Source organism: Pinus tabuliformis, chromosome J (assembly GCF_031772625.1).
Source record: "Pinus tabuliformis cultivar Carrire ecotype Pingquan chromosome J, CPIR1, whole genome shotgun sequence".
In the NCBI taxonomy this organism is placed as follows: Eukaryota; Viridiplantae; Streptophyta; class Pinopsida; order Pinales; family Pinaceae; genus Pinus; species Pinus tabuliformis.
The window spans coordinates 1,194,382,831-1,194,406,170 of record NC_142295.1 but is presented as its reverse complement, the minus strand read 5'-3'; the positions used below and the strand labels follow the sequence as shown (position 1 = coordinate 1,194,406,170).

The 23,340-nt window shown below is 40.3% G+C and overlaps 1 protein-coding gene across 2 annotated transcripts in view; it reads right to left on the bottom strand.

The window, feature by feature from the left end:
- LOC149231373 (TCP-1/cpn60 chaperonin family protein) overlaps nt 1-22,070 on the bottom strand; it is a 65,951-nt gene extending 43,881 nt beyond the window's left edge. For both annotated transcript variants that reach the window (XM_089379188.1, XM_089379187.1), the window contains exons 1-2: nt 21,893-22,070; nt 21,523-21,723 (exon numbers count right to left, since the gene is read on the bottom strand). In XM_089379188.1, the coding sequence (XP_089235314.1) occupies nt 21,523-21,721 (199 nt within the window). In that variant the 5' untranslated portion in view covers nt 21,722-21,723; nt 21,893-22,070. The remainder of the gene's footprint in view (nt 1-21,522; nt 21,724-21,892) is intronic.
- Nucleotides 22,071-23,340: the final 1,270 nt, after the last annotated feature.

The window sequence follows — 23,340 nt, the reverse complement described above, 5'->3', positions numbered from 1 at the left end:
GGAAGAATGTTGAGGTGAAAGTGGCAATCCCCCTTGTTGTCGCAACAAGGTCTAGCCTTTGCCTTATAAGGCCCCTCCCAAGAACTACTAGATTTTGAGGCAACAAGTCAAAAGTGCGAAGAATCCCCTATGACTTGCATTCACTGAGATAGTAATAAGCCCCAAAGGGGCAACTTGGTTGATTTGACCAATTCCCTTAAGGCATGATGCCAATTGAGGTCACAAAAACCATTTTCATTGAGTCCTACGGCTATTGTTCACTTCTACCACTAGTGGTTTATGTGCCATACATCCAAATTTTTCAAGGAAGATTGGAGGATTCTCCATGAGCTTCATTCCTCATATAATTTTTAAAAATGAAATAAGAAAAATAAAGTGAGTACAAATTACAATTATAATTTATAACACAAATGCATGCTTTCACTCCCCTATAACAAAAAATTAATTGAAGTTATTGGCTAAAAGAATAAGCCACACTAAGAAGTTAGCATTACTTGACATCACTGTTAAAATTGGCAACTAGGGCCAAACTCCATGTGGGTCATCTTATTAATGGAATTTAATATTTTTCTTGGATCCCTCTCATCGAGAGGTGTAGGATTGATCTAAAGATCATCTGATTCCGATAAGTATTCATGGAGATATGAATTTATTTGTGTTATGGGAAAATTCATCAACGTCAGCGAGCAACCAAATAAACCCCACTTGTGCTCAACTTTTTAGTATAAATAGAGGTGGCCTTCAAGTCATTTCAACACACTTGGGATCTCTTCCTCTCTACTTGTCTTTGAGTTTTAGTAGGAAGATAGATCCTAAGGGATAACACTGCCCTAATCCAAATGGCAGAAGCTGGAACTGCCGGGAATAGCTGGAATTGCTGGAACTGCCAGAACTGTTGAGAATAGCCGGAACTGTCGAAACTGTCAGGAACAGCGAGAATTGTTGGTACAGCAAGAACTGTCGGAATTGTCGAGAACTGCGGAGAACAATCGGAATTGTCGAAATTGCCGGAACAGCCAAAACTGTCAGGAATAGCCAGAATTGTCAGAATTGTCGAAACTCTCGAGAACTGTCGAAACTGCCATGAATAGTCGAAACTGTCGGGAAGCGCCGAAACTGCCGGAACTACCACGAACTGTCGGAATTGCCGAGAATAGCCGAAATTGTCGGAACCGTCGAGAACAGCCAGAACTGCCAAGAATTGATGAGAAAAGTCGGAACTACCGGGAATAGCCGGAATTGCCGAAACTACCAAGAACAGCCAGAATTACCGAAACTACCAGAACTGTCGGGAACTGTCAGAACAGGGAAGAAAGCTGACGCAGAGGGCAGAAGTCGAAACTGCCGAGAACAGCTGGAATTGTCGGAACTGCCAGGAACAACCAAAATTGCTGGAACAGCCAGAGCATCTATCTCCGAAGGACAACAAGCATGCTAGGGACAATCAGCAAGCTAGGGACAACAAGCAAGCAAGATGCAGCCAGCAGATAGGTCAGTATGGCAACATGGTGTAGCAATGGCACATAATGCAATACAGTGATGGGTATAGTCATGATTAATGAAGCATGATGAGACGCAGCATAATGATGATGGGTGCAGCATGATGACGAAATGCAGCACAACTATAGGTGAAGGAGTCACATTGGAGAATCAATTGAAGCAGCATGTCTTCAACTAATCTCATGTATCATCTTCTTAGAGATGATCCATGCTCTTATTTAGATAAGTCTTATCTAGCTAAGTCAAAGTGTTGACTTCTGTTGTAAATGTACAATCTCTCTCTCTCTTTGTTGAACTATTGAAGAACATATAAGAAGAATTGATCAAGGGTTTCCCCACATTGGGGTTTGTCCCTAGCTAGCACCACATCTTGTGTCCTCTTGTCTTGGCTTGTCTTCTACGATTTATGTTTATGTTATATCTGCAATTTACTTTAATGCTGATGTGATTGCTAATCTGGAAAAGATATTGAGCTAACTGTGAAAATTGAAATAAACTGCTCTAAGCATAGAACATACCTAAATTTAACATGGTATCAAAACTGAGGTGAAGACAATGCCCAAGCAAGAGTGAATAGCAATCACCGAAGACAGTTGGTAAAGGACAAAAGGATCAATGGATTCCTCGTCCCTCTTCAAATTCACCGAGGGTGAAGTCGAAGCAGAGAATATTATCAGAATAGCACAGCAAAAGTTTCTGATGGTCTACCTAAAGATCACTTCATTGGGAAGTCCAGAACTAAGGGTGGAAGGAAAGGCAGATTCCTTGGTTGCAATAAGTTCAACCATTATGCGAAGGAGCATCTGAATGGCAAGGACAGATCACTTGATGATGATAACAATCATTCCAGGGACATCTTCAATGATTAGAGGAATGACAGGTAATACAGGTCATCAAGGAAATGACCAACTCTTAAGAGAAAGCAAGGAACCCCAGGTATGAAGAATCAAATGTTGTTTCTGATAAGATAAAGAAGCGTTATCTTGTATTGGCCCTCTCATTCAGATTCTTTGGGAATCTGACTTATTGATCGTAGTGCTTCAAGGCACCTCATTGGATAGAAGGGTGCTCTCTCGAATTTGGTAGAGACAGAAACAATCGTGGTATAATACTTGGAGTCGATGCCACCTATCCCGAAAAGGGTGTAGGGAATGTTACCCCTCAATTGAATGAGGGTAACTCTATTCATTTACAGAATCTCTTTTTTGTACCTAATCGCAAGAAGAAACTGGTGTCCATTTCAGCAATGGAAGTCAAAGGTTACAGGGTGGCACTCATCGATGGAAAGGTACGTGTTTGAAAATAGAATTTTCAAAGATGTTTTTGAATTCAGGGTTGTATCAAGTTGCAAGAAGTCCACTGGGGACCATGTCCATTGACACAAAGCACTGGAGGTCTGTGAGTCAAATGGTGACAGGAACGCCTGAATTCAAAAAGAGCATAAAAGTACATGTCTGAGATGTACCAAAGCAAAATCTTACAAGGGGACCATTCCCCTCATGTAGCAGGGCCACATGTTTAGAACAACTCGAGGGGTTTGAGATTGATGATCAAGAAGCTCACATATGCAGGTGGAAGAAAGCCCTCTATGGCTTGAAGCAAAACTCCTTGGGCGTAGTATGAGATGATTGATAACTATCAGATGAAGCTGAGATTCACTGAAAGTGAAGCCGATCCAAACCATTGTTTGAAGGTTGTCGATGATAGACCTTTCATACTAGCACCTTATGAGGACGGCCTATTTCTGACAGGTGCAAACCCTCTCATTTGCAGAAGTAAGAGGGAGTTGGATTCCAGATGTGGAATGATAAACTACAAGCCTGTGACTACCTCGAGGATCTTAACTTTCAGAAGTTATATGGTAGTGACGTCGGACCAGATTTGGGAAATTGCCTCTGAGTTTCATACCAGCACCTTATGAGGACGACCTATTTCTGACAGGTGCAAACCCTCTCATTTGCAGAAGTAAGAGGGAGTTGAATTCCAGATGTGGAATGATAAACTAAAAACCTATGACTACCTCGAGGATCTTAACTTTCAGAAGTTATATGGTAGTGATGTCAGACCAGATTTGGGAAATGCCTCTGAGTTTCGTAAACTCATTCGCGTTGATGTTCTTGGTGAACTTCCGTCCGGACATATGTTTTGTAGTTAGCATCGTGAGCTCATATTTGGTTGAGCCTCACTGGACTGGTGCCAAGAATTTTCTGAGATATCTTCGGGGCACAATCTTTCATGGATTGAGATACACTGCCGAAAATATGAAACTGCATGATTATTCGAATGTTGTCTAGGCAGGGAGTGTGGAGGATCACTAGAGCACTTCCCAGTGTTGGTTCTCTTTGGATTCTGCTTCGATATCATGGATGAGCAGGAAGGAGAAGTCGATTGTTATAAGCACCGCCGAGACCAAATACATAGCTACAAGTATGATCTCGTGTGAAGCTGCATGGTTGCAGATGCTCTTAAGTGAGTTGTTTGTACACATGATGAATACCACTGTGATTCTCTATGACAACCAAAGGGGGGATTCGATTATTGAGGAATCCTGTATTCGATTATTGCTCCAACAGATAGACATCAGATACTGCCTTATCTGGAATATGGTAAGTCGATAAGCGAGGAGGCTCCATCGCATTGAGACTGATGTACAGGTCGCAGACATTTTGTCAAAGCCCGGGTGAAAAGTCAAATCCGTGACTTTTCCCGAATGACTTGGAGTCATTGAGAGACCTTCTTATAAGGGTCCTACATATTGCATGCATTGAGATCTGGGAGCTTTGGGGGGCTTGGGGTACTTACTGGAGCAACATACAACCATAGGGAGACTCACCCTCCCCTCGTGGTGCTCTATGTACAAGATGACAGGTTCAACCTGCGACTGTGGAACAGGATGATTAGTTCTCCTATGGGCCGGGATGATTAGTTCTCCCGTGGCAACTGTGGAACAGGATGATAGTTCTCCTGTGGGACAAGATGATTAGTTCTCCTGTGGCAAATAAGGAACAGGATGATTAGTTCTCCTATGGGCCGGGATGATTAGTTCTCCCGAGGCAACTGTGGAACAAGATGATTAGTTCTCTTGTGGGCTGGGGTGATTAGTTCTCTTGTGGCAATTGTGGAACAGGATGATTAGTTCTCCTGTGGGCCAGGATGATTAGTTCTCCCCTGGCAACTGTGGAACAAGATGATTAGTTCTCCTGTGAGTCGAGATGATTAGTTCTCCCGTGGCGACTATGGGGCAGGATGATTCATTCTCCTATGGCCAAAATGATTAGTTCTCCTGTCGAGGCATCCTACCCATGCAGTCTGGGACTCATGGGAAGTACCTCTCATCTGATCACTGAGCAAGGAAATGGGGTTAGGGACCATAGTAGTAAAATCAATGGACGCATCGACGTATCTATCGTACTCCCTATGCTAGGATGACCTCCATTGATATGGGATCAATGAAACTAATCTGGGATCAGTATAAGTGGTTTGAGATACTCTCTTGTGACAGACTCTCTTCAGATGAAACTGACTTCGGGTCAGTAGAGAATGGTATGAGACATTCTCGATCAATTCTTCTTCTTCATGGTTCAGCAGAGCAGAGCAGAGCAGTACAGGGCACTGATGGCAGAAATAGTACAATCGGACATATGGATCAACGGATGGAGTTCCCCCCTAGTTGAGAGGGAGTGTTAAAATTGACAACTAGGGCCAAACTCCATGTGGATCATCTTATTAATGGAAGCTAATATTTTTCTTGGATCCCTCTCATCGAGAGGTATAGGATTGATCTAAAGATCATCCGATTCTGATAAGTATTCATGGAGATATGAATTTATTTGTGTTATGGGAAAATTCGTCAACGTCAGCCAGCAACCAAATAAACCCCACTTGTGCTCAACTTTTTAGTATAAATAGAGGTGGCCCTCAAGTCATTTCAACACACTTGGGATCTCTCCCTCTCTACTTGTCTTTAGGTTTTAGTAGGAGGATAGATCCTAAGGGATAACGATGCCCTAATCCAAATGGCAGAAACCAAAACTACAGGAACTACTGGGAAAAGCCGGAACTGTCAAAACCGTTGGGAATAGCCGGAACTGGCAGAAATAGCCAGAATAGCCGGAATTGTCGAAACTATCGGAAGTGTCAGGAACAACGGGAACAGGCGGAACTGTCGAAATTGTCGGGAACTGCCAGGAACAGCCATAATTGCCGGAATAGCGGAATTGTCGGGAATAGCCAGAACTGTCGTAACTGCCAGGAATTGCGGAACTGTTGGAATTGCCGGGAATAGCCAGAACTGCCAGGAACAGTCAGAACTGCCGAGAATAGCCAAAATTGTCGAAACTGACGAGAAGTGTCGGAACTGCCGGGAATAGCCGGAATTGTCAGAACTGTCGAGAATAGCCAAAACTGCCAAGAACAGCCGAAATTGCCGAAACAGCCGGGAAAGATAACGCAGAGGGCAAAAGCCAGATCTGGCAAAACTGCAAGAAAAAGTCGGAACTGCCGAGAATAGCCGAAACTACCAGAACTACCAGGAACAGTGAGAATTGCCGAAACTGTCAGAACTGCTGAGAACTGCCGAAACAAGCAAGAAAACTGACGCAAAAGGCAAAAGTCGGAACTACTGAGAATAGTTGAAATTGTCGAAACTGTCGGAACTTCCAAAACTATCGAGAACAGTCGAAACTGTCAAGAACTTCCGAAACAGCCAGAGCATCTGCCTCTAAAGAACAACAAGCATGCTAGGGGCAACCAGCAAGCTAGGGACAACAAGCAAGCAAGATGCAGCCAGCACATAGGTCAATATGGCAACATCGTGCAGCAATGGCACATAATGCATTACAGTGATGGGTACAGTCATGATTAATGAAGCATGATGAGATGCAGCATAGTGATGATGGGTGCAACATGGTGCAACACGGTGAAGTGCAGCATGATGACGAAATGCAGCACAATGATAGGTGAAGGAGTCACCTTGGAGAATCAATTGAAGCAACATGTCTTCAACTAATCTCATGTATCATCTTCTTAGAGATGATCTAGGCTCTTATCTAGATAAGTCAAAGTGTTGACTTCTGTTGTAAATGTACTATCTCTCTCTATCTTTGTTGAACTATTGAAGAACATATAAGAAGAATTAATCAAGGGTTTCCCCACATTGGGGTTTGTCCCTAGTTAGCACCACATCTTGTGTCCTCTTGTCTCGGCTTGTCTTCTGTGATTGATGTTTTTGTTCTATCTGCAATTTACTTTAATGCTAATGTGATTGCTAACCTGGAAAAGATATTGAGCTAACTGTGAAAATTGAAATAAATTGCTCTAAGCATAGAACATACCTAAATTTAACAATTACCAATACTTTAACCAGTTTACTCAAGTGTTGTCAACATGTTTACTTATCTAGATGTGCAACATAGTTGTAGAAATTTATTGATCTGCACCCCAACCCCAGTTTACAATTTTGCAAGTATTTATTTGATCCAACCCACATGTTTTATCATGTTGATATAATTTTCAGTATACATTCATTGTAAACATTTAACGAGTGCTTCTACTATTTTTCACATTTCCTAACAGTTGTAATTAAATTAAAATTTATGCAAGCATTCAAGCATGAGAGACACTTATTTTTCGTCAAGATGACCCCAAAAAATCCCCACAGCCTTTTGCAAAAACCAGTCTTCAAAGGAGGAATTTATTGCTTATGAAATTACAAAACAAGTACAAAAATTTATTGTACTTATCTCCCTATTTCTGTTGTAGCATTTATTAGAAATTCTAGAAATTTGTGCCCACTAAACAATTCAGATTTTCAACAAATTTCATGCCCGGAATTTTTGTAAATTCTCAGCTCAACTCCTAGGAAATCGTGCCCAAAAATCTGCCTCAAAATTTGTGTTGTAGCTGCCTCAATTTCTGCGCTGAATTTGTGACAAACTACCTTAGTTTTTGTGCTAGTCTGCACCCTTTAAATTCCCGCTAAACAGCGGTTGATGTCCCAAAATGCGTGCCTCGAACTTCGAGCCTAACAACAGCAAAACCACCCTTGATTTTCATGTAAGATTGCACCTCAAAATGTGTGCTACATACCTCAAACTTCGTGCCTCCTTGCCTCAAAATTCATGCCTACTGTATCTGCCCTCTTCCTCAAAAAGCGTGTTGTTGTTTGCTCTCCTTCTCCTAGAAATTCAAGCTCCTTCCTTAGATGCAATTTCTTCTCTCCTCTTCTCCTCTCCCTCTCTCAAGTGTGAAGTGAGAAATTAGCCTCCCTTTTCTCTTTTTGTCTTTTGGAAAAGATTGAATCCCTAACCCTAAAATTCAATGGTTGAGATTTAATCTCCAAATCTCAAGATGTGTGGTTGAGATCACTTTTCCCAAATGAACCCCTCATACATTGGCCCCTTTACTTAAAAGCCTCCTAGTACCTTTTTCAAGTTGTATACTTTTTTCTAATATTCTCATAAAGTGATTTTCTCAACTCACTTTAATTTTTGAAAAGTGAACTTAGAACTTTACACATAAAGTCACTTTATAAAGTGCAAGTAATTTTAATATTAGAAAAGTACATGTACACCACTTTAAGTATCTCTTCCATCCATGACATTAATATAACTCATAAATGTCACCAAGTCAAAAGTCATTAATGTCTCTACTAGGCTAAAAGAGATTAATGCCTAGTAACACCTCTCCTTGGTATTATTTTCAACAACAGTAACAAGATATTGGGATCACAAACAAGATCACCAATCGGTTCATGGTTTTCTGGTGAGATATAAGTTGGAATAAACCCTCCACCAAGGTTCCATTATCATCAAGCTATGCCCCGCCCCTTTGGCATGCTATATATAAAAGGATGATGCCAGGTGCAAGTCCACATTAAATTTTGGCAAGATAGATCAGTTTCAAAACTAGCCAAGGAAGTTTATATTGTAGTGTTGCCCATCACCAGCCATTTCAAGAAGCAACTTCCAACAAAAACAAATATATTATATAACAGAGATGTTGGGAATACAAAATCGGGAATTTGAGTCCTTGAATGACGATTACAACCCAAATATGCTATGATGCATGATGAATCATTTCAAAATTTCAGTAGCAGTCAACCTTTAAATACTAAAAGTAAAATTTAATAAAACTGTAAACATGAACAAGTCATTAAAATTTAATTATAAATCCCAAATTAAGAGTCAAGAAATTAAGAACCTTACCGGACATGTCGTCAGTGTAACAGAGTACAAAGAGTATTGTGGAGCGAATATGCTCAACAATTGACAAAAGGAATATATAAATTTATTAATACTTGAATGAATGAATCATGTCTACAATTGTGGGAGGCCCTAGCGTAAATACAACCTTGGGTACCTCTTGGTGAATGGGCATGATCTTTGATCATGCCCCTTGCCTAATTACTTACTAATTACATACTTGTTAAATTTTATACATCATTGCCTTCATCTTGAAAAGATGTTTTGTCCTCAAAGCATACGTAATGACGAGTGTTGTTGACAAAACGCTTTTGTCTCCCAAGAAGCTTCTTCTTGGGGTAAGTCGTTCAACTTGATCAGGTATTCTTTGATTACTCTTGATCGCAACTTTTTTCCCTAATGGAGATGATACCTTGTGGTTCTAGCATGACCCTTCCTTCTTCATCTAAAGACAAAAGTGTTGTTTATGCTGATTGATGTTCTCCAAGTGCCTTTTTAAGGCAAGAATACGACTTTTATCGGGAAGGCTTAAATTGTATGCTACTTGGTTGATCTTCTTGTTGATCTGGTACGATCCATAAAACCTTGGTGCCAATTTGTTTATTCCCCTCTGTTTAAAGGACAATTGCTTGTAAGGTTGAAGTTTAACAAATACCCATTCTCCAACTTCAAATTCTCTCTATGTTCTATTTCAGTCAACTTCTTGCTTCATACGATTTCTTGCATTACTTAGATTTTCTTTTAGAGTTTGGACAACTTTTTGGGTTTCTTTTAACCGGTCTTTAACAGCTGGAAGTTTCGTCTTGATGATGGCAAAGTCCTTCCATTTCAAAGGTTCGTAACTCTGCAATGATTAAAATGGAGTCATTTTTGCTGACGTGTTGGTAAGTAGAATTGTACCACCATTTTGCGAGATGTAACCACTGAGCCCACTTATTTTGTTTCTTTGTGACATAACAACATAGGTAGGTTTCTAAACATGTATTGACAACCTTTGTTTGACCACCTATCTGAGGATGGTAGGCTGAACTCATGTTGAGGTAGACTCCTATATGTTTGAAAAATTCCTTCCAAAAATTACCCTTGAATTTGACATCTCTATCGCTCACAATGACCTTGGGAAATCCATGTAATTTGTAAACATTTTTGCAAAATATCTCAGCGATTTGTTTTGTTGAGTCTGATTTCCTCATTCCAATAAAGTGAGCATACTTGGTGAGTCTGTCGACTACTACAAGAATTTTATCCTTACCATCAGACACAAGTAAACCTTCGATAAAGTCCATTGATATTTCCTCCCATTTTTTATTTGGGATATTTAAAGGATGAAGTAGTCTAGGTGTCATAATATTTTCATTTTTATTCTTGTGGAATTTATCACATTCTACTACATATTTTTTAATATCACTATTCATTCCCTTCCGAAAGTATGATTGGCGTGCATTATAGTAGGTTATGAAGACACCTACATGTCCGGATGATAGTTAATCATGCAACTCTTTGAGAATCTTGGCTTTAAATTTGGAATTTGAACTCAGATAAATTCTTCCCTTGTACCATAAAATATCATTTTTCCATTCAAATTTTGAATCCTGAGGAAGGTTACTGATTATAATGCTTGTTTCTGGATCTTTTGCATATTCACTTCAAATCTCATTAAGCCATTCGGGAACAACCACTGAAATTGCAAGTAATGATGGTTCTTTGTCTTTCCTAGACATAACATTAGCTACTACATTATCTTTACCTTTCTTATGTAATATATCCATGTCAAAGGCAACGATTTTTTCGATCCATTTTCTATTGGAGGAGATGTTGAAGACTATTATGATCTGTTCATAATAGGAACTACTTCCCAAGAGATATTGTCTCCATTTGGCTAATGTGTGCAAAATAGAAAGCATTTCCTTGTTGTATGTAGACTTTAGGTGTTCTTGCTTATTGAGCTTCCCGCTTTTAAACACGATTGGTTGGCCATCCTACATTAGTACTGCTCCAATGCCAAAACCTGAAGCATCACACTCAATTACAAATGGTTTTGAGAACTTTGGAGTTACCAATACAAGGGCATTAGACATGACTTCCTAATGTTATGGGACAATTTGTCAAGGTCAGCCAACAACCAAATTGCCCCCACTTGTGCTCAACGTTTTAGTTTAAAAAGGGGTGGCTTGCTAGTCATTTGCACACACACTCTTCTTGTGATCTCTTCCTCTCCACTTGTCTTTGGGTTTTGGTGGGAGGAGAGATCCTAGGAGACTATGCAGCCCTAATAAGAAGAAGCCCTAGCTCTACGTTGTCATGGAGGAGGCTTTAATGAAGCTACAATAACGCAAGGAGAGATCTAATCGCAGGTCTAGGAGAGACCATATTCGCTGTCCTCAAAGGCTTCTTAACATTGTCCTAAAGGAAGGGATCCTAGCCGCAATAAGGAAGAGTCCTAAACACAGAGATCTGGCCATTGCCCTAACACGCAATCTCCTAGCCGTAGCACAGAAGGAAGAAACAACGAGGAGATAAGGGTTGTTTTAGGGTCAAAACAAAGGTTCGTGTTGATGTCATGGAGGCCGAGGGTGCTAGTTGTTATGCCAAGTTCTTGAGAGCTAAACGTTGTCGATTTTGACACTTCTTTGGGCATGTTTCAAGGGACCGAAAGCTACATGTTGTTGTTGTGCTAGGCCGCAGGCCATAGCACCACAACTGGGCTTGCCCAAGGCAATCAAGAACTGGCTTATACCCTAAGGCAGCAGCGTAGCAAGGGAGGGGCTCTCTTAAATTGTGCCGCAATCTTTCCAAGGGTTGTTTAGGGTCTATTGGAGGAGTCTAGGGCTACAACAATGTGCCCTAATCAGCCAGTCACAAACAACTGTATACAAACAAGGTTGGAGCAGCATTTGAGGTCTGTTGGGTCAATGAGTTGACCAGTTTGGATCAGTTTGATATTGCAGCTTGAGGGTGCCAATTAGAAAGGTTGACTTGGAGAGTTAAGAGCCTTTCTTAGGAGCACATATTGCAGTGAGTGGATTGGACATCTTTGGACTGTTGGGGGGCAATGTGTGGATGTCCAAAGTAGCCATAGACTAGCAGTGAATGATGCAACATACTTGGATGGATGCACCATGATAAATGCAGTGACTGTTGTGGGCAACATGGATGCAGCACAATGGTACAGCATGGTGATCATGGGCATATAGATATAGCAAAGCATGATGCATTGCAACAGCTTGTTGATGATGAGTACAACATGATGATGTGGTATTGCTCAGTGATGGAAGCAGGATAGTGATGAAGAGAAGCTCAGAGATTGGGTGCAGCACAGTGACGGGTGCAGCATGATGATGAGGTGCAGCACAATGATGGGTGTTGCATGGTGATGGAGTCACCTTGGATGATCAATTGAAGCAGCATGCCTTCACCTGAGTTTAAATCAGTTGCCTCAAGTGCCATCTTCTTAGAGAATATGGCTGCTCTTATTTAGATAAGTCAAAATGTTGACTTCTAGTGTATATGTATTATCTCTCTCTGTGCTGAACTATTGAAGAACATGTAAGAAGAATTGATCAAGGATTTCCCCACATTTGGGCTTGTCCATCTTGTGTCCTCTTGTCTTGGCTTGTCTTCTACAATTTATGTTTATGTTCTATCTGCATTTTACTATCATGCTAAATGTGATTGCTAATCTGGAATTGATATTGAGCTAATATGGAAATATTGAAGTAAATTGAGCTAAGCATAAAACATACCTAAAATTAACAAGGTCTGGCAGAAGTCAGGTGAGATTTTCCTTTCTCAAGGAAAATACATTGTGAAGCTACTTGAAAGATTTGGGATGGTGGATTGTAAGTCCGTGACTACTCCAATGGAACTCAACTTCAAGAAGTTATGTGGAAGTGTTGTTGGGCACGATTTCGGAAATCATTCTGAATATCATCAACTCGTGGGGGGCCTAATGTTCTTAGTGAACTCCCATCTAGACATATGCTTTGCAATGAATACATTAAGTCAATTTATGGTTGAGCCTCATCACATACATTGGATTGCTGCCAAGAATCTCTTGAGAATATCTTCGGGGCACAATCACCTATGGACTGAGACACATTGTTGGATATTTGAGGCTCCATGGTTATTATGATGCTGACTAGGCTGGCAGTGTGGTGGATCGTAAAAGCACTTCAGGATGTTGCTTGTCACTAGGTTCTGCTTCAATATCTTGGTTGAGCAGGAAGGAGAAATCGGTTGCTTTGAGCACCACCGAGGTCGAATACATTGCTGCTAGTATGGCCTCTTGTGAAGTTGTTTGGTTGAGGAAGCTCTTTAGTGAGTTGTTTGGGCATGTGTTGGATACCACTGTGATCTACTGCGACAACCAAAGTGGAATTCGTCTTTCTGAGAATCCCATGTTTCATGACCACTCCAAGCATATTGATATCAGGTACCACTTTATCCGGGATATGGTACAACAGGGAGCAATAAGGCTCCATCACATTGGGATTGATGAACAAGTCGCAGATATTCTTACAAAGCCCCTAGGGAAGGTCAAATTCTTAACCTTCTATGAACGACTTGGAGTCGTGGAAAGACCCTCTTATGAGGGTCATGTTTGAGTTGGATATTGAGCTCTAGGAGCTCTGGGGCAATGTTACTTGGGAGCGGGAGCGGGAGCGGGAGCGGGAGCGGGGAGCGGGAGCGACCATTTTCAGAAGCTCCCGATTTGGGAGCGAATCCGGGAGCGATTTTTTAAAAATATATATATTTTTTATATTTTTTAATTTTTGATACATATGTCAACAAAAACATGTAGAATGATGAAATAGACATAAAAAACATAAAAAAAAAAAATCATAAATTGATCATTGAAGCATATCACATCAATCATCTAGAAATTATAATCGTCATCAACCATGCTCACAAGTTAGTAAAATACATATTACAACTGCAACATATTGAGTCTTATAAATCATGATTCATCAAATTCAATATTAAAGTTTCAACTTCAAGCTTTCAGAATTGAAAATTCAATAACATTTATCATCATTGATCACCAAAGTTGTACTTGTAAGCCAAGTTTAACCATTACAAGAAGTAATATCGAAGATATTTCTAAGTCCTAACTTCTAACTATTAACATGATATGAAATGTTAAAAATTTATAAAATGAAACATGAATAATGAGATGAAATGAAACAACTTTAGTCTTTCACAAAGCATCATATTCATAATTCACAATCATTACCAATGAGTTATAATTGCCAAGGCCCAACTTCAAACTTCAAATTTTCATTGTCACAGTGATATAATGTTTACAAAAAATATCATAATGTCATAATGATATGAAAGAGTCAAGAGTCAAGAGTGAAGGACTCAAAACTCAACAGTTATGAAAACTAAAGTCTAATAGAAACTAAAAAAGACAAGTAAACTGTAAATCTACAAGTGGCCCTTGCCACGAGCGTCTCCAGGAGTATAAGTAGGTCGTGGTGGTCTTCTAGGAGTCTCCCGCACAGACCGACGACCAGAACTAGAGCCTCCACGCGAGGGTGTCGATGGAGGTGGCGACAGCAATGGAACAAGACTCGAGCCCCGAGCACTGCTACTGGATGGTGGAGGTGGAGGTGGCATGGCTGCTGCAGCTGCTTCATTTTCATCCCTTACAAGCCCCTCTTCTAGTTCTTCAATATGTACAATGCCATCCTCCAAATTGTCGTCCTCAGGGTGATTGTCCCAAATTTTATATGTGGGATCTTCATTAGCCCGATCACAGTAATGGCTCAACAACCTCAAGTTGTAGTGCACATAAACCAAGCTTTCTGCTCGGTTTTCGTTGAGTCTGTTTCTTTTCACATTATGTATATAACTGTAGGTGCTCCAACACCTCTCTGCAGAAGAAGAATTTACAACCTGTGAAAGAACTTTTTTTGCCAATTTTGGCAAAAGTCCGTGGCCGCCATATGTTTCCCACCATGTGAGAGTATCAAATTTATCTCTGTCGTCCATTGCATGGAAGTTACCATACAAACCACTGCCACTGAGGTATTTGCCTATTTCAAGGCGCACAGCTGCACATTCCTCCCTGTCAGGTATCAATTTTTCTAATGCTTCCAAATATTCTCTAGTTACCTCTTGATCTAAGTGGGGTTTGGTCCTAACCCCACCCCCTGCTGCAGGTTTGCCCAACCAAGATGAAGAGTAGTATTTTGGCGTAAGGATATACGCCAAGCAATGTAGTGGAACATTAAGCTTATTCCACCGTTCACACACACAATCATGAATTAGTTTGTACAAGTTGGGATCTCTATTATGAACAATATCTTTTATTTGCCCCAACATGGTATCCATTTGCTCATACACCTCGCCAATCATTGGTTTGTCTGTATCTGCAAACCGAATCATGTGATAAATTGGCTTGGTGAAATCCAATACCTGCCTCACACTTGTCCAAAACTGCCCATCAAGAGCGGCCTCCTCCACCATTTCAAAACCTCCCATGTCAGCTGCATTTGTAGCCCTTTCCTTTAATACCTGCCAATGTGGACTTGATACCATGCTAGCTAATGCCTCTCTTACCTTCACAAGGCGCCTGAAGGTGAGGTAATAGCTACCAAATCTTGTCTTCGCAATCTTCAGCAACTCCAATCTCGAGTGGTTGCGGAAAAGGCCATGGGTATTACTATGATTTGTAATAAATTTTATCATTTGTTTGCCTTTCTTGTACAAATCACCAATCCATTTGTATTGTGCATTTTTGTTTTTGACAATATCATGCAACAAAAGGTTCAATGTGTGAACCAAACATCCAGACCAAAATATGTTGGGGTATTTATCCTCAATAATTGCTCCCACTGCCTTACAATTAGCAGCATTATCAGTGATGACTTGGATGACATTGTATGGGCCAATACGCTCAATTGTTTCAAGTAATGCTTCTGCAATGTTGATAGCGGTCTTGAACTTGTCTGAGTAATCATGTGCAGCTAGAAAGATGGGACCACTAACAGACACAGCAAGAACACTTATCAATGGCTTGCCTTTTACATTTGTCCATCCATCAGATACAATGGACACCCCATAGTCAGTCCAAGAACTTGTCATTTTATTCAAAGAATGTGATATTTTTGCTTTTTCATGATCAAGGCCAACGGTTCTTGCCTTGTCATACCCAGGGCTCTTGTATCCTTTAGGGGCATCATTTATGGCAGAAACCATTTCGTGCCAATAAGGTGAGCGTAGAACATTAAATGGTATCCCACATGCATAGAGAAACCTGTAAACTTTTGAATCCACATCATTCCTACACCCCTCATCAAGGAAATCTGATATGGTTCTACGGCGTAAAGATGATGACCCTGTGCCTCCATGTCCATATCCACTGCCTTGGGAGGATGCTGAAGGAGTTCTTTGTGAGCTTGGTTCAAAGAAACCCCTTGATCTTTTTGTTCTGTATTGGGCTTCCTCCTCTTCCTTTATGTATTTGGCTCTATCTGTTGTTGACACCGCTGCACAAGTTTTGATTCCTATTTGTTTCTCTCCATCCCATGGCCTTTTCCCGCAGAGGTGTCTTCTAGCACGGGTGTATGAACCTGTGTAATCAATGTTGCAATGGGGGCAATGAAATTTAGTGGTTCCACCCCCTCTCCCTGTTTCAGCCCTTTGAACATATTTCCACAGTGGAGTTTGGTCTTGTTTAGTTTTTTGAGGGTCATGTTCACCCTCCTCCACCTCCTCCTCACTGGGGTTTTCACCCATTTGACTTCCTCCGGCTTCTTCATCCACCTCTTCAGTTTCAGGCCCCCTCCGTTTCCTACTCTCCACCACCATAATAACCATAAAAGGGACCAGGAAGAGGAAAATGCCAATAAATATCCCCAGGTCCATGGTGTTTGATGTTTGTAGGGTTTGAGTCTTGAATCTGCAAATTAATTTAGTTTATTGGGATTAATTCATTTAATTTATTAATTTAATTTAAATACATGATCTTTAAACTCAAACAGCTAAATTAAACTAACCAAATTAACTACCTAACCAGCTAAACTAACTAAATGATTAAGTTACTTACCTCTACAGGCTTGCTCCTCGCTCCTTGGCACTTGCTCCTCGCTCCTCAGCTCTGGCTCCTTGCTCCTCAGCTCTTGCTCCTTGCTCCTTTGCTCTTGCTCCAGCTCTCAATCTCTTGCTCAATGAAGTTGAAATGAAATTTTTTTGGCCCATTGGGCTTATAAAATAAAATAAAAATTCTAAATTTTTTTGAAATTTCGGGTCCGGCGGATTTTTTTTCCGCCGACCCGCTCCCGGCCCGGCTGAAATCGCTCCCGGAGCGATTTTTAATGCCCTGGAGCGATCGCTCCCTGATCGCTCCCGAGCATTAAAAATCACTCCGGGAGCTCGGGAGCGATCGCTCCCTAAGTCGCTCCCTGACAGACCAGGGAGCGCAAATTTTTTTAAGGGAGCGCGCTCCTGCCCGGAGCGCGGTTCGGGAGCAGGTTCGAGGGGGGGGGGGGGGGCGCTCCCCCGCAACATAGCTCCGGGGGGCTTGGGGTACTTCTTGTAGCTATGAGAAACCATATGGTGAGTGGTTCACCTTCCCCTAGTGGTCCACTGTGTACAGGGTGACTGGTTCACCTTCCCTTGTGATACCCCATGATGGTTGGTATATACATAGGATGAGTGGTTCACCTTCTCCTATGGCATATGAGCAAGATGAGTGGTTCACCTTCTCCTATGGCATATGAGCAAGATGAGTGGTTCACCTTCTCCTGTCGATACATCCTACCCATGCAGTCCGAGACTCGTAGGGAATACCTCTCATCTGGCCAATGAGTTGGGAAATGAGGATAGGACCATAACACTACCGATGGACGCATCGTGTACTGCCGTACTCCTTATGCTAGGATGTTTGGTATTGATCTGGGATCAATTGATACTGACTGCGGGTCAGTGGAGAGTGGCAAGGTCTTGTCACTCACTCTCGATCATTTCTTCATTATTTCTTCATGCTTCAGCAGAGCAGAGCAAAGATGACAAAGATGGTACAGATTGACAAATGGTTTGGCAGGTGGATTTCTCACTAGTTGAGAGGGAGTGTTAAAATTGGCAACTAGGGTCAAACTCCACCTTGGACAGTTCATATGATGGAGATGATATTCTTATTGGATTCCTTTTTCCGAGAGGTGCAAGATTGATCTAAAGATCATCTCACTCTGACAAGCAGAAATGGAATTATGAACTTATTTCTTTTAAGGACAAATTGTCGAGGTCGGCTCCAGTCAAATGTAGGCTCATGAAACCCAACAGATGTGTCTCTTCACCCTCAACGTTGTGTATAAATAAGAGAGACATTTTCCTCATTTGGACACCATCACTCAACACATCTTTCTCTCTCCTCTCCTCATTGGTTCGTACAGCAAAGGAGCAACTCTTCTTCTTCTCACATAGACTTAGGTTGACCGAAAATTTCAAGCTAAAATTGCAAGATTGTATTGGGCTATTTGCAACAGCGTTGATTGAGGGTCAAAACATCCCCTTTGACTACATTTTTCAAGCAAAAAAAATGATCTCTTGAGGACACATCTCTTGGCACAAAAACCGAGGAATTTGGAGTAGGTTGACCACAAGACCTTTGACCACAGTGTTGACCAAGTTTGACCGAGAATTTCAAGATTGTTTTGAGTTGATTCTGACTATCTTTGGAGGCCGAATTGACTGGGTTTGGCTGAGCTCATTTGGAGGAGATTTTTGTTGGTTTGACTAGCATTAACTTTCTGGTTACAACATCTTGTTAACTGTTGTTTGGCTGGACTGTTTTGACAATGATTGGGCAAGTAAATTTTGTATGATGTACTCTCTCTCTCTCTATGCTGAACTTTTGAAGAATAATAAGAAGATTTGATCAAAGGGTTTTCCCCACATTGGGGTTTTTCTCTGGCATCCGCCAAATATTGTGCCCTCTTGTCTTGACTTGTCTTATTCTTATTGTTTATGTTCTATCTGCATTTACTATCAATATTTATGTGATTGCTAATCTGGAAATTTATATTGGGCTAATAAGGAAAATTGACGTAAATTGCTCTAAAGCATAAGAACATACCATTGTTATCTAAAATTAACAATCATTCTATAATTAGCATGATTAAAATGTAGAAAAATGTTATGGAGTGTCCAAGTAGTGTAGAACAGAGAAGCAAGAAAAAATACCACAAGACAACCATAGGGTTGATAGAACCATGTTTAGGCACATTAGATATTGCTTGGTGACAGAGTCTTACACCTTTGAAAGGAATATTTGTTTCCCTACATTTCTATTGAACAAATACAAACCTGAATATGTTCTAAGGACTATCATGGAGGGAGTCGAGATGACCCACAGGACCCATAGCTGAATACACAAGGGGATTTCAATGCTGGAAATCTAGTTTATAGCATAGTAGCAAGATTTGGTCATATTGCTCTTTATTATATGGAAATTCAGCAACAGTACAAAATTCAGTATGTTTTCACTGCAATGCAGATACAGAACAGTTCACTTACCTTATAATGTCTTTGATACCCATCAACATATAAGCCCCAAAAAAACAGAGCAAAAACCTCAAAAAAATAAAAATAGCAGTAAGAAAACACTTAAAAATAAACTACATTGCAAAATTTTCAAAGAATAAATTGCTTTTTCTGGTTTTAGTGTGTTCTGAGGATGAAATTCTTCTAAAATATGGAACAAAACGCTTATTTTCATAACTGAGAAATATAGATTTCCATGTTGGAACCATACTGCATTTCTTTATTAGGTATTTTCCATACTGAGTTGTATTTGAATACATATTCGGATTCAAATTTTGCTACTATGGTTTATAGCCATTCCTAGTTACACGTATGCTGAAATCAGGGAGGTCAAGGTAATCAGATAAATTGTCACAACAATTATGAACAAGAGGCAACCTTCCTTGAAATTCTTGAACACCCAGTAATCAGAAAAATTGTCACAACAATTATGAACAAGGGGCAACCTTCCAAAAAATTTGAACCCTCTACCCTTGCCTGAATCTGCTCACAGCTCCAATCAGTCCTCATGTACATGTACATCAAAATATTTATTATATAATTAACTATAAATTTGTTAACATTAAAAGGACAAATAGATCCTCTGTTCATGTAGAGATGCTCACTGATGACCATGTTGACAATGGCGATGAGAGGGAGAAACTGCCGTGATATCCAATCTTCAATATGCATATTTTAGATAATAAAGACTGACCTACTAAGTTAACCAAGTAGCCGTTATACAAAGTACACATAAATGAAGCTCAAAGCTAAGAGATTTTTTTCTCACTTTCTTTGCTTGCCACACAAACTATTACTCGATTTTTCTTATTAGATTCCAAAATTTAATGAAATTATCTGGCTGGGAGCATTGTTGCAATGCATGGCTTTTATCCACTATCTCCACTACAAATTTTGAAATGACAACAAAAAATCCATTAAGACCGGAATCTCCCCACAACAGTAAAAGCAGAGTTCATTATTCAAGAACAAAGTAAAGCGAACCAAATACTCTAAGAGCAGGACATGCATGAGTCCTCCAGACCCAGATCCACTAGATTGATTGCATCATTTTTTCAGCTGGATGAAGCATCGATGACCCGGTAGATGCACCAGTCATGAGCAAAAATAACAGAAGATCAGTGATTCAGAAGCACCCTTACCAAGCACAGTTGAGATCATCCAGATAATCCACAAGGCCATATAGGTATGCTAACTTACAAAAGCTATAATTCTCAGCTTATATCTTGTAGACACTAGACAGACACCCATCACCAGGGTTCTCCCTTCCACACGTAACCCGTCAAACTTTGCAGTCCGATGAGCTTCAATAAAGTTTGCTAGGATAGAATCCAGCCTGGTTTATGGTCCTGCATACCTCTCCTTCGACACTTAGGTAGATTAGGACTTGTTTATTTTCTAGGCTTCTACTATTAGTCTCGTCTTCATTGTATCAGGTTTATCTGTTATTATAACCCTTGAAAATCTGATAAGGAAATCCAAGAGATGCTTCTCCACATTTGTGAATGGCATTCCTCGTAAAACTGTTGACATAGACTAGTGCACCTAAATCTAGGGGATTTAAACTGGTTACCTACTAACACGTAACCAGAACCAGCCAGATGCCCAACAACATTGGCTACAAACAATTGAGATAATCACCCCTTTGTTATTTTATCATTCGTCATTCTGTTAAATCTGAAATCTTATTTGTAGTCTCTCCTTTTCAGCGAATGCCTTTAAGCACTCCAGCATCAATATGTACTTTTAGTCCCATTAACCTAATGTCCTTTCATGATTTGTGGACATTTATATAATTTATTTCTTTATTCCGAAATTCTTCTTAAAGTTATTATTTACATTTCTTTCTGAACCTTCTGCTGTCGAGCAATTGGTGTTATTTTGAGCAAAATAAATTGTAAACGAAGTTTCTTGGTTAGTGAAACGCCCGCCAAAAGTATCTCTACGCCAAGTAGATCCCTGGAAAGCGTCTATCTCTCAATGTTAGTGACATCTCAACGCATTCACCCATTCGGAAGCTTTCGTAGGCAGGCAGCGTCGTATGTAGAGCATCTAGCTCGACGGGCCTCACTGTTTGTGAGGAAGAGTGAGCAGATCGCAGAGTATTTGCTTATTTCACTCCTTTCGGAAAACCTATAAATTTTTTAAAGTAACTGCTACTTACGAATCATACGTTTTTAAAAGTAAATTCTACTTAGTTTCAGATTTTTAGATTTTTAAGGGGTTTTACCGACCCAGAAATAGAGATTCAATAAATGGAAGAGAAGCTTACTGATGGTGACATCGCCATCGGGGCTCTGGAGCATCTTGTCCATTCCCTTCGGGCCGAGTGAGGTGCGGAGGATTCTCGCAACGGACCTGGCGGCCGCAATGTTGGCCTTCTGAGCATCTAAGCCTCTGATTCGGGTCTTCTGCTCCTGCTCCTTTATTATGATAAATGGCCTCCCGTACTCATCAAATGCCAGCGCCATCCCTGCAAACAGTAACAGATTGCAGCACAGAGATTAAAACCTAAACATACAAGCGTGGCTGCCCAAAAAACAGTGGATTTTGAACCAGAAACCTGAGATGCTTGTACTCCTCTCTGTGAGGAAGACTGAATGTGCGGGTGGAAATGCATTGAAGTTAAAAATGGAACATACCTTGGCGCCGTCAATGGACTGAAGAACCGATCGTAGGGTTCGAGTGTCTGCTACTGGTGAAACCCTAATTCGCAAATCTCTGCAATCCCGTTTTCGCTCCCGCCCTGCGAAAAGCGAACAGATCCTCCTTGTTCTAGAACGTAAACGAAGTTTGGGTTGGGAGGGGTTTTGTAAAGAAAATTAAAGCTTTGTCTTTTTTCAAAAACGCTAATTTCATAGTGAAACACAATAAATACATTTTTTATTTTCACATCACTAATTAAGGAGCCATATAATATTTATAATAATAATAATGATATAATTTTATGGTTGTTGTTTAAGTTTATTAGGTGTTATTTTTTTTAATTTGAATTTAATAACTTTTAAATGGAAAAATATGATTTTAATTTGGTTGTATTGAAAACATATAAGGTGGGTGCAAATAAAGGAGAATATATAGTAAGTCTATTTAATAGTTAATAAGAGTGTTAATTTCTTAAAATTATATGACAAATTTGAAAGGAGTAGGGTATGTATCTTTTTTCGGGTGAAATATATTAAAATTGTTGTGTGAATGGGGTTATAAGACCCTATATTTTCATCCTGGGAAAATATAGTCCTCTCTTAGCGACTTGCATAGTTTAGATTGTCAGAAGCAAAGTAGGTACATTGTCTTAAGATGTAAACATTTCATTTTAAGCAGTGCCATAATGTGGTTTCAGCGAAGCATTAAAAGATGGAATGAGCATGCACATTTGGGATGCTAGTGTTATGTTCAGCTTGAGGCATGACTGCACATCTAAGAAGACTCTAACAAGGGTTGCAGAGGAGAGGTTGGGGGGTTGTAGTCTCACTTAGAAGTGTATACAAGCAAGTTAAGTCCTATGAGAAGTTGTGAAACAAAATTAAGGGATTTGACAAGTTGCACGAAGGCAATTTAGTAGTGGTACTAAGTGAACAATCCTTGATTGAACTTGATACTCTCTCCTTGGCACTACCACTTTGTAAGATGGAGAAGAAATGTGAAATAGATGTGCAACCCACTAAAGAAGTTGAAGGTTGTTGCAATGTATATCGCTGGTTTTGTCATGATGTGAAAGGAAGTGTTGGAACTTGGAAGGTGACCATTAGAGTAGATTTACCATGGAGTGCCAAGGAGGTGCAAGGATCTAATAGGGAGTGAACTACACAAATCTAACAAGTAGGCCATATTGGGTTAGGATTATATTATTTTGGGACATCCAAAGTTGAAGGTGCATTTTATGGAGGTGCAATCGAAGCGCTTGGGTGCATGCCATAGCGTAAGGGTATCTGGGACTTTTAGTGTGTGTTAGTGGTGTTAGTGCATTGTGTTTGATCAACACTAGCTAGAATGTGTTCCATGAAGGAAAAGATCCCACAAATTTGGGGTGACTTAACCATTTGGCATTTATGGTGTGTTATGTCCTAGTTTTGAGGAGACAATTAGA